The 11,604-nt window shown below is 41.4% G+C and overlaps 1 protein-coding gene across 2 annotated transcripts in view; it reads left to right on the top strand.

The window, feature by feature from the left end:
• Positions 1 to 11,604, top strand: part of PDGFRL (platelet derived growth factor receptor like) — a 19,730-nt gene continuing 8,126 nt past the window's right edge. The window contains exons 1-2 of one of the 2 annotated variants that reach the window (XM_081020141.1): positions 1 to 289; positions 1,576 to 1,855. In XM_081020141.1, coding sequence (XP_080876267.1) covers positions 232 to 289; positions 1,576 to 1,855 — 338 coding nt within the window. In that variant the 5' untranslated portion in view covers positions 1 to 231. Of the gene's footprint in view, positions 290 to 495; positions 600 to 1,575; positions 1,856 to 11,604 lie in introns of those variants that run through there. The other variant, XM_081020142.1, reaches the window with a different exon arrangement.

Here is an 11,604-nt window from a genome sequence, read left to right as displayed (position 1 = left end):
CACCCCACTTAACTCCAGAACTCGCGGAGGCGTCGCCGCTGCCACGAGCGCTATTAATGACTGACAGCACCGCGGGGGGCCTGAGGGCGGGAAAGGAAAAGGCCGCTTTCCCCCACAACCGCCTCAGTCGAGCCGGGCCGCCTGCTTCGGCCTCCTCCCGCCGACGCTTTCCCGCCCTCCCGAGTTGACGACGGGCCCTTTTCCCGGCCAACTTCTCCTCTCCTTCCCGCTATGAAGCCGTGGCTGCTGCTCCTCGGGCTCCTGCTGTTCCACCAAACGCTGCAAAATGGTGAGTCCGCCCGGGTGGTCGCTGTGCGTCTTGCGCGCCCCACCGCCTTCCAACCCTCAGCATCCCTTTCAAAAAAACACCCTTTAAGCCCCTCATCCCACCCCATGGCGTGTATCCCGTGCCACGCCGCACTTATAAAACTTTTGGGGGGCGAGGGAGAACTGCCGCCTCCCAGTTTCTGCCGCCTTTCCCGCCACTTGGCAGAGCGCCTCCTTCTCCTTCTGGCTAAGCAAGTGTGCCTCAGATTAATGGAGTCCGTTAGCTGCTGCCACCCCTCCTCGCCCCGGGAAAGAATGCTGAGAATTTGGACGTGGGGTTTTTTATTTTTCTCCACACCCCGTTTAGTTACCACAGGACTCTGCTGCTCAGAATGGCTCACATGCATAGCTTTGAAAGCAAACCAACAAACCCCAAAACTTGTTTTTTTAAATTAAGGTTTTAATATCATGCTATGGGATATTGTATGGTGTTACTTTAATATAATAATGTATTAAGGTTTGAACGAAACTTCTATTCAAATTAGATTTAAAACAGGATAATGGCGTAAAGCATCCCAGTAAAATTTACTCCCACCCTGCTCTGTGGCCCTTGTTCTTAAGTAGATTGTCAAATAGGCGTATTTATCCCAGTACAGTATCAAGTGACCAGCAATACATGAATGAGCTTGCTTAGATCAGTCACTGCAGGTGTAATTTGTGTTTCTGTTCCAAAACACAGCATTTCCCAGTATTTCCCCATGGAATCTGTTTATAGGCGCTAGCACAAGGATAATACAATACTAATTAAAGGGGGAATATATCTCTTGGAAAAACATTAGAATTAAGGATTACAAGCAGTTTTACATGAACAAACCAAGTTTAGTTTTCTAGAATTCTAATCCAACTTCCAAACCTATAATCTCAGCTGTTCTTTCTACAACTGCGTGTTCGTATGAATGTTAACTAAGAGTAGTAGCTTCTGGCAAAGATAATTGATTTTACACAGAAGTGTCATCTTATCCCATGGGAAGACCTAGTAATTGCTTATTTGCATGTGTTAATTTAAATCCATGCAGATTTAAAATTGCCTGTTGGTGAGCATGCTGAACTAACAAAAAATGAACAGGATGTATATACACACAAAAGCCCTCCGTGCTGTCTTGGCCTATTTATAATAAATTGGTTACAAATGCTAATCCTATGTCAATATTCTGGGTTCCTTTCCATATGTGAGGTGAAAAACCCCTTTCAGGAAATTTCTTTGTACCCAAAATAGAGCATGATATTTTCTCCTATCTCTCGTGATAGCTATTGGTCAGCCTGCAAAGAACAAGCGTCCGAAGGAACCAGGAGAGAACAGGATTAAACCCGCTAACAAAAAAGTAAAACCCAAAACTCCCAAACTAAAGGAGAGAGAATCCACAGATGCGTCTCCAAAAATCCATTCCATAATGACACAGGTGATGGATAAGGGGCGTTTTCAGAAACCTGCTGCTACTCTGAGCCTCTCCGCAGGACAGAATTTAGAACTGCGGTGTAAAGGAAATAAAATTGAATGGAGCCATCCTTCAGATCACAACAGGGTCAGGTAAGACTTTGAAAGGTGGAAATGAATAAAGTTATGCCCAAACTTTACTGTTGTTGTTTTTTAAATCAATGCAAATGTTGATGTTCCTTTGGTAAAATATATTGGACTGTATAGAGAAGGGGGAAAGATTTCAGACCAGAGGGATTTATGACAGACCATTGCCAATGTTGTTTCTATAGAATTTAATCTAAAACAGAACTCAAGCTAAATAGAGGGGACAGGGGCTTTTGCTCAGATGAAATATCTGGAAACTTCTTTGTTGAAAGAATTGTAGCTGTAGTGTTATCGTGTGCGTATTTATCTGGAAGTAAGTCCAAATAATTCATTAGGACTTCTGAATGGATTTAGGAGTGCAGCGGTAGTCTTGTTTCACACGTGTGGTTTATAGAAATTAGTTTTCTAACTCAAATGTAAGTTTCCTATTGGGTGTGCAGTGCTACCTCGGGTTACAAACACTTTGGTTAAAGACTCCGCTAACCCAGAAGTAGTACCTTGGGTTAAGAACTTTACCTCAGGATGAGAACAGAAATCGTGTGGCAGTGGCAGCGGGAGGCCCCATTAGCTAAAGTGGTACCTCAGGTTAAGAACGGACCTCCAGAATGAATTAAGTTCGTAATTGTATTCCCATGTGCCCAAGAAATACATAGCAATAAAAGGTAGATGTTATCACAAGAGGAGAATGTTTTGTCAACATTCTAGACTAGATTAGGAAAGTAGTATTTATTTGTAATTACTTTTAGCTTGCCATATTGCAAACTGTGTGAAGTAAGCTTTTTTCTAGATACATCCTGCACCTGCTGTTGCAAGATAGGGTTTTCTAACATGAATTATATTCTTAAGATAGAAGTGTAGATGAATTTTAGCTGCATGACAAGGGCCCCTATCTAAGTTTTGTTCCTCACCGTGAACATTTTTTTTGGGGGGGGGCGATTCCCTAGGAGAATCACCATTTTTTTCTTACTATTAGAAATACAGTGGTGCCCCGCAAGACGAAAAACTCGCTAGACGAAAGGGTTTTGCGTTTTTTGAGTCGTTCCGCAAGACGAATTTCCCTATGGGCTTGCTTCGCAAGACGAAACGTCTTGCGAGTTCTTGCGAGTTTGTTTCCTTTTTCTTAAAGCCGCTAAGCCGTTAATAGCCGCTAAGCCGCTAATAGCCGTGCTTCGCAAGACAAAAAAACCGCAAGACGAAGAGACTCGCGGAACGGATTAATTTCGTCTTGCGAGGCACCACTGTAAATGAATACACTGCTGAATAAAAAAACGTGTAAGTCAAACTTTGATATATATGGTTAGCGCTATTTGTGTTTATAGTGATTGGTATCTTACATTGGGATAATAATGATTTTTAAAGCTCATATACCGGTAATTCATTGCCATAGGATGTTGTGGCTTTTGCTACAAGTACCAATTACTCTGAAATTTAGTTTAAATAATGTCATGGAAGAAGTGTTTGAGGTTTTACAGACCTTGGTAGCCAGAAAATGCAAACGCTTTCCGAGATACGACATCTCTCTAACTCTGATGAACTTCCATCATACTCAAGTTAGAAAATACATTAGTTAGCCAGATCCAGTATAGTATTGCAGTTATTCAAAATAGTCTTGTTTTTATTATGCAGTTAACTGAGCCGCAGCATATCTGACCACTAGATGGCAGATTTCACCAGAAATAATATTGTCACACAGCCTTGACCAGAGGGAGTTAATAAATAATTATGTAAAGGCAGAACTGACTGTACTTTTAATGTGTTTGTGGAGTATTAGACCGAAATGCCAAAATGCCTGACTGTAAAATTAAGCGAGGTACTTTGACAAACGAAGACCTTTTTTTCCAAGGTGTGATGTTCTGAAAGGATATGGTAAATTTGAAATGAGGACTCTGTAGTATTTTTTAGTACTTCAGTAGTCTCAGCATCTGGCTACCCATTTTAAATACTGAACTTTTAAATGTAGTTTTCTAAGGGTGCTGAGAGTTGTAAGGAAACCCCTATTACCCTCCCAAAGCTACAGTTTCCAGAGTGGTTTAACAATCAATCCCTCTCCTCAGGGAACTATTGGAGGAGGAGGAGTAATAATAATAATAATAATAATAATAATAATAATAATTTATTTATACACCTCCCATCTTGCTGGGTTTCCCCATGTTAGTAACCATGTTAGTCTGCTGCAGCAAAACGTTTTGTGGCATCATATATGCTAACAAAGCTATAATTGTGAACTAGATATCCTGTATGTTTTTATTAACTTATAAATGCCAGGATCTTTATCTACGTTGCATTGTGAATGGTCACTGTAATTACTTTGCATACATCTAAGCTTCATTGTAATTATCTCCGTGTTTATTTCTGGTACTTCCCTCTGACACCGCTGCTCCTTTTCTCTCTCTGCACCCCTGTGTACCTTCCAACTCAAGAGGACATTCCATGTACATGATGAATTAGAATCTGGCCTGCCAAACTTACACCATAATAATACTATTGTGAGTTTGGGGGTGGGGGTGGAATCTTAACAGAATATCCCACTGTTCAAGAGCTGTAATGGCCCTAGGTATGGGTTGAAGACAGGAGTGCCTGGTGTGCTCTGGTCCATGGGGTCACGAAGAGCCAGACACGACTAAACAACAACAAGGTATGGGTTGTTATTATAAGCAGGCTTTCTGTCACCCAGGGCAAAGACCCAGTTTGTCACCCCCCACGTGTGTTTGTGTACACACACACACACACACACACACACACACACAAACTCAACACATTTGTTCATAAAGGACATAGAACATAGTTTGAAAGAGGCTGGAGAAGAAATAGTCTTTCCAAATAATAAAATTGTCTGTGTATGTATCTGGCTTTCATTCAACCTTAAGTAGATCTCCTCAGAGAGTAATTGATCATTTGAGGAATTCTAAGAAGTATTATGACTGTTTGATATTATTATTATTATTATTAATATTATTATTTAGAGTAGTAGTAGAAACTGATAATGATCAGGCACATAATAAAGAGTAAGTCCTATCGAACTCAATGGGACTTACTTCTGAGTAGTAAATGCTTGCAGATTAAGGCTCTAAATAATAAAATAAAAGGATAAATAATCCACAAGTTTCCTTAAAAAATTGTTGACGGCTGAACCATTGCAGTTAAATAAAGTGGATTGGCTACATTTTCCTTCCAAATTACAGGAAGGGATAAATACAAAAAGTTTCATATGTCAGCATCACATTTCTTTCATTGCAGGTATTTCATTTTCGGTATAAAAAGGACTCAGTTTTTGTAGCTGATTGTATGCAGCAGTGCCCTTTTTATGTATTCACATGATGTAAACATGTATGTTGTCCTTTAGATCCAAACACAAACGCACACACACACAGAGAGAGAGAACACACATAAGCAAGCAATACACCAAAGTGCATCTGTTCCCAAAAAGGGAAGGAAGTGGTGTTCTGATCTCTTCACCACTTTTAATTGATCTCTGAGACACTGAAGGAAGCAAAAGAAGAAAACAAGCTACAAAACTTCCCCTTTTCAACTTTGCTTGGAGAGGATTTCTCCAGGATTTCTGTCGCACACAGTTCCAAAAATGGAGAAAGGGGGAGGAGGATCATTTTCCAGGTCTTCCAGCTTCCCCTCGCAAATAAGCATCAGTCTGGGCCAGCCACAGTAAGAGGAAGCCCACCCACCCCCCAGCTGTGAGGGAGCCCTTCCATCATAGGCTCAAGTTGCATATACAGTGTCTGTTGTCCCTCATTCCAAGGAAACTAAACTCTGGGTAAGCAGCTAGAACCCCTGGAATCTTGCATGGCTCAGAGATTGGGATGGCGTGCAATAATACATTTCTAGCATGAGGAAAGTTGCATCACCAGTGTCTCTTCAATACCTCCACAATTTAATGCAAAATTAAATCTCTGTAAGACATAGTGAATTTTTATTGTAGAAGGGAGCATGTAGTTTCATAGCTATGAATCACATATTAATGTATATCCTTTGATTTCAAGTGCCATAAATGAAAAGGCGATGACTGAGGCAAAGTGAGTAATGCTTATAGCACTTCCCTGCTCCTCCACTGATGTGCCTAAAGCAACATAGTAAGTGAAAAATAAAGATGGAGGAGAGGAAACTGAGCCCAACAAACGTATAAAATGCCAAAGAGCTGACCATTGCAAGCCCATAAACATTTAATAGGGCTGTAAGCATGTAGTTCATGTTGCTATTATATAACAGGACATATTCACCAAACACCTGAAGACACTACCAAGTATGGGAAATGAGTACCACGTTCTCAGTTATGGTTGCAAGTAGCAGTACATATTGAAGTTCTGAAATAATAGCTTTGCAATCCAACCAGGTGGGTGAATTTTCTCATAGAAGATGGAATCTGCTCCCACATGAGGTGGTGATGGCCACAAACTTGGATGGCTTTAAAAAAGGATTAGACAAATTTATGGAGGATAATTCAATTTTTGCCTTCACTATTGGAGGCAGTATGCCTCTGTACAGTAGTTTCTGGGAATCAAGAGCAGGAAGAGTGCTGTTGCACTCAGGTCTGTTGTGGGCCAGGAGTCAGCTTCGCCTGCTGAACAGCAGCCTGAAGGGGGAGAAGGCGGAGTGTCCCAACCTTCAAGGACATGGTGGAGAAGGTACTGATGAGAACCATCCGGCTTCAGCCTTCTTAAGCAGAGCTTCCAGCAGCGGTCAATTGCTGGTAATAATGCTTGTAACTCCTGGCCCTATCTTGCTGATTCCTGCTCTTGACCCCATTATCATCAGATTCCCTGACCCCTGGACCATCTGTCCACATGGATTGCCATTTGCACGATCCTAGGACTGGACCTGATTTTGGATGCTGACTGCCTCCAGGAAGTACACTTCAGAGGCTCTTCTGGTTGGTTGGTTGGTTGGTTGGTTGGTTGGCTGGCCGGATGTATTCTTGAGGATGACTCACATGGTACTCATGAAGGCCCATAGCCACTTGTTAAAACTAGTCCCCAAATACTACCTCATGAGGAGGCTGGTAATATGCCGCTACCTTTGCTTCAGCTGGCTCAGCACATTCTGAAGGTCCATAAGTATGGCAAACAGTCTGTGACAGGATACAGAAGGACTGGGGGGAAACCCATGGTGCGTTGTTTTTTGAAAGCAAAGAACGGAAAGACAATGAAAGAGTATCTTCAAGCTTCCATCAATAACTAGCTATACCATGGTGCACAGGTGATGAATTACTCTTGTACTGGCTTTTTTCAGCTAAATCTTCCTGTCATTTTCTTCATGAGATGCAGATCTCTGGGCACAGAGTATTCAGGTGGTGGTGCAGCCCTTGCAGATAGATTAGGGAAAGTCTCCCTTGGATGATTTGGAACCATGAGAGACGACAGTTTGATACTTTGGGCTTTTTATATTTCAGCCTTTAGAATGTTCTTGATGATGATTAATATAACAACAATTGGTTCCATCTATACTTTGCAAAGAACCTGGTAGAAGGATATTATTGTGATACTGAACAGGTTTACCAAAGCTGGCATGCCACACTTGATTTTAATTGGCGCTCATCAAGATCACCATTACATTCATCATGAATGATTCCACCTTCAATTTCATCTTTCCCACAAAAGTGCTCTGAACAGAAGGCAGTCTCCCCCCCAAAAACCCAGAAGCAACACTTAGGATGACCATCTCTTACCATGCTGATGGTGTATATATGGTGTACGTATTTCCTGGCTGTGAGGCGTGAAGGCCGCACATTACAAGGCCCTTTCCACCTGACCTAGGGAGCAGGGCCCATACTCATCCAGCCCTACAAGAGAGACTCCTCATGAGGCTGGAGGAACATCGCCCAGCTGTGAGTGCTGAAGGCCGCTCCCTGCAAGGCTTTTTCCACCTGGCCTAGGGGGCAGACTTACCCAGCCCTATACTATGTTATATGCATTCTGTAGTTGACCTTCTTTGTAATGTTGTATTTTGAAATATTTTAAGATAATATTTTAGTTTTCTGTTATTTTGCTTTGACTGTATACTCTATATTTGACTTTTTCAGATTGTTTTATTGATTTATTGATATAATAAAGCGGCCCATGGGGGTCGTTTAAACGGCCCACGAGACACCCCCAAACCGAGCCACCTGCTCAGCGAGTCCCTGCGCGCTGCGCTAAACCTGCGCAGAGCAGGGACTCGCTTCCCTGGCGCCGGAAGTCGTGTCGACGTAGGCGCTGGAAGTTGCGTCCTCACAGACGCAATACAGCCCACAGAGCGATCTCCGCGGGAGTGAACTGGCCCAGGCGAGGTAAACCTTGCCAACCCCTGATTTAATATGCTGTAAACCGCTGAGATTTTTCTTAAAAATATAAAGTGGTATAGAAAATAAATAAATAGATAAATAAACAAATGTCTTTTCCACTGTTTCCCAAGTTATTCAGAGCTTGCTGTGGGTGTTGGGCAGCATTTTGCTGTTGCAAAGACGTATTAAGCTGATTTGACATCACTACTAGTTCTTCTGCAAGAACTGATGACATTAATAATATATCTGATCTGTTTGCTTCTTTCAGCACTAAGAAATCTCCAAGCTCCCGTATCAAGAATTTCATCACTCTTGTTTGTAATAGTACCTTTTCTTCCAGAGTCTGTGAGGGTGAAACCCTTCATCTCCTTGTAGTTTTGGCTTCATCTCAATCAAGATAGACCGTCATGGGAAACTGCCCTTGACTCGTCGGCTTCTATTTCCTTAGTTATCCTTGTGTTCTTACTTCAGTAACTACTTGCACATACGTGATATTCAACCTGCAAACCAATCATTAGAATCTACGCTTGGCCTTTGCAGAACTGAGTCACCCTCACAATCAGAAATGCATGATGATACTCAACTATAGGGTGATTAATATATGTTCATCAAGGTTTAGCCCTTAAGCATATGATCTGTTAACCTACAAACTCCAAGTTACTGCAGCTACCCTCCTTTCAAGTTGGTATTTGTCAGCTTGTTTGAAGTGGTGACTATGAGTCTTTGGTCACATCCACAAATCCATTAAAAACACATTTTTATCACTTTTAACAGTCATGCCTTTCTTCAAGAATCCCGGGAATTGTAGTTTACTCCTCACAGAGCTACAGTTCACAGCACTTTAAACTACAGTTCCCAGGATTCTTAGGAGGGAAGCCGTGGCTGCTAAAGTGGTATAAGAGTGCTTTTCATGTGTGGTGCAGATGTGGTCTTTATTCTGGTATGTCCTCTTCCACATCTGTCTGTCTAAACTGCAGAGCTATTATTCCAATGGTCGGCTTCAATGTGTGCTACTTCTAACCACTGCTAAAGTGGTATTCAGATGCTGTACTTGCCAGCATCTTTAGTCATTTGGTGCCCATTTCCTGTAAATAGTGACATTAGTCAAATGAATATGCAAGGGTGTAATATGAATTTGCTTTATGGCATATTTTATCAATATTGAGGATCAATTTTGTTTCCTCCATCTTTATTCTCCATATAAGTGCTACTTCTTCTTATTAATGTTCTGTTCATTCAGTCAGTCAGTCTTTAGAAGATTAGGTATCATGGACTGCAACTGGAGCAGTTTCTGCCAATTGCCACATTTTGCATTTCTCTAGCGACATACTTCAAGTTGAGAAAGAAAGGGATGCGTCTGAAATTTGTGAACCTGTTTTTCAGGATCTACTGTACATATGATGCTTTGATAAGTTAAGTGCATCACCAATTAAGGCAATTTTCATGGGCATAGGAAAACAGATTAAGGGATATCTCTTATTATTCCAACTTTCTTGGTAAACATGCAAGCTTTTGACTTACAAAGCATTCATTACCAGGAAGCAAGCTTTAGTCAGTGGTTTTAGCCAATGACAGAAATGTAAATGTTTGAGAAAGAACTCATAGATGGTTAATTCTCCATTGTGTATGGCTATACCTCACTCATGCAAAAGAACAAATGTGTGTCTGGATACATGCTGCTGAGCTGCAGAAGGGGAGACTTGCACCCAACCTCATGCCTTCTCAAGGAGGGGCAAAGGGTAGTAAGTCCCAAGCAGACAGTATATCCATAATTCCAGCACAGCGGGACCATCTGGTCCTGTGCTGGCCTCGCAAGAAGTTCTGAATTGAGCTACTGTCATTTAAAGAGGAGAGCGGGCTAATCAGAAAACAGTTAGCATCCTAGACAGTTGCCGATACAACAGATTAATCAGCAGGGGGTTGCAGGCTGTTTTAATGACCTAAGGAACTAAGATCTCTATTGAAGCTGGCTGTTTGTGTTGATGGATACAAACAAACAAACAACTCAGATACCATTCTGTTTCTTCTTCTCGGACTGTTACAGTTCAAACCCTTTGCACCAGAAATTCGAACCATTTTCAGATTAACACTGAAGTCCAATGAACTGGTTTCAGAACGATCAACTTGCTGAGACCCTACTTCTAAGTAAATAAGCATAGGATTAGGCTGCACATAATTTAGATATAAGAAGCTGGTAGCTGCTGATAGAGTGCTTATAGTAGGGCTGAGGGTTTTTTATACTTCGCTTTTAAATGGAAATTTTATACCACAGTAATCTAAATTTTGGGGTGAGAAAACTGAATTCTGCAATGTGTCTAAATTGTGCATATTAAGTATATTTCCTTGTTTATTTTGCATAATATCTTAATGCTTCTGCTAATCAGTGGGAGAGACAACAAACTATGCAGAGGGGCTCTGAAACTCTGGTTTGAAGTGGTCGAAACTTTTCACGTACATTTGGCTTCTTTGCTTTCGTCAAGCATGCCTTTCTAGCATCTTGAAACTTGCCTTTAAAAAGGGGTGGGGCTGAAATTTCTATGATTTTTTTAAAGTTTCACCCAACATCAAACTCTGTGTTAGCGCACCTAGCACACCTAGGCTTTCTTGTACAGCACTGATACATCTACATACAAGTTTCTCTTGTGCTACTTAATGGGTTCTTACTGGGAATTAACATTTCAAAAAGATATCCCAGGTTGTGTAGGGATTTGGACAATAGAATGTTGGCATTTCCGCAATAGAACTAGCTTTGCTTTGCATGAACTGAATCAGTGCATATGTGGGTGGGAAGGAAACTCTGGAAGAGATTGATTTCTTTCAAAGTCCTAATTATTTAGCTTCCTTAGGGATACAATATGGATTTCCTTGGAAAGTTATTTGGTTATTTTGATTGCTGGATGGCTTATATGTAGAGGGTTTGATGGATGGCTTATTGTGTAAAGAGTTGAGCCAATCAAACTGTATGGTTTGCTAATTAATTCTGACCTTAATTTGTCTCATTCAGTGGTGCTCTAACGATATTTAGCAGACTGTGATAACTGGGGGAGTCAAAATTGTTCAGGCACAACTGCTTCTCTGTATTAGAGATACTCAGTACAGTATTGAATATCTTACCATTTTCTCTGCAGGCATATATTCCTAAGCTACAATCACATTATTCACTTTTTGGTTAGCTCCCCAAAAGGGGCTCATGCAAAGTATTCGTCCCATGGCTGCTACCAGCCAAGCCCCTTCCTATGAGGTCCAAAGATAAGCAAGAAGCCAAGCAGGATTCACAAGTAAACAGCTGAGGGATTCCTACCCATTTTATTCTTCCTATGTGCTCAATATATAGAGTCACAACTGGGATCCTCTTCTCTTCAAATGACCATAGCTAACCCCTCTGCCACCCTAAGTACCACACCCTCTCAATTAGCCTTTGGCTAATAAAACCATCTATATACCCTTTGAAATTGTGTACGTGTGTTGAGGGGCAGATTGTTGG

The sequence above is a fragment of the Podarcis pityusensis genome (assembly GCF_964106645.2).
Source record: "Podarcis pityusensis genome assembly, chromosome: 9".
In the NCBI taxonomy this organism is placed as follows: Eukaryota; Metazoa; Chordata; class Lepidosauria; order Squamata; family Lacertidae; genus Podarcis; species Podarcis pityusensis.
This window is presented reverse-complemented; position numbering and strand designations above follow the sequence as displayed.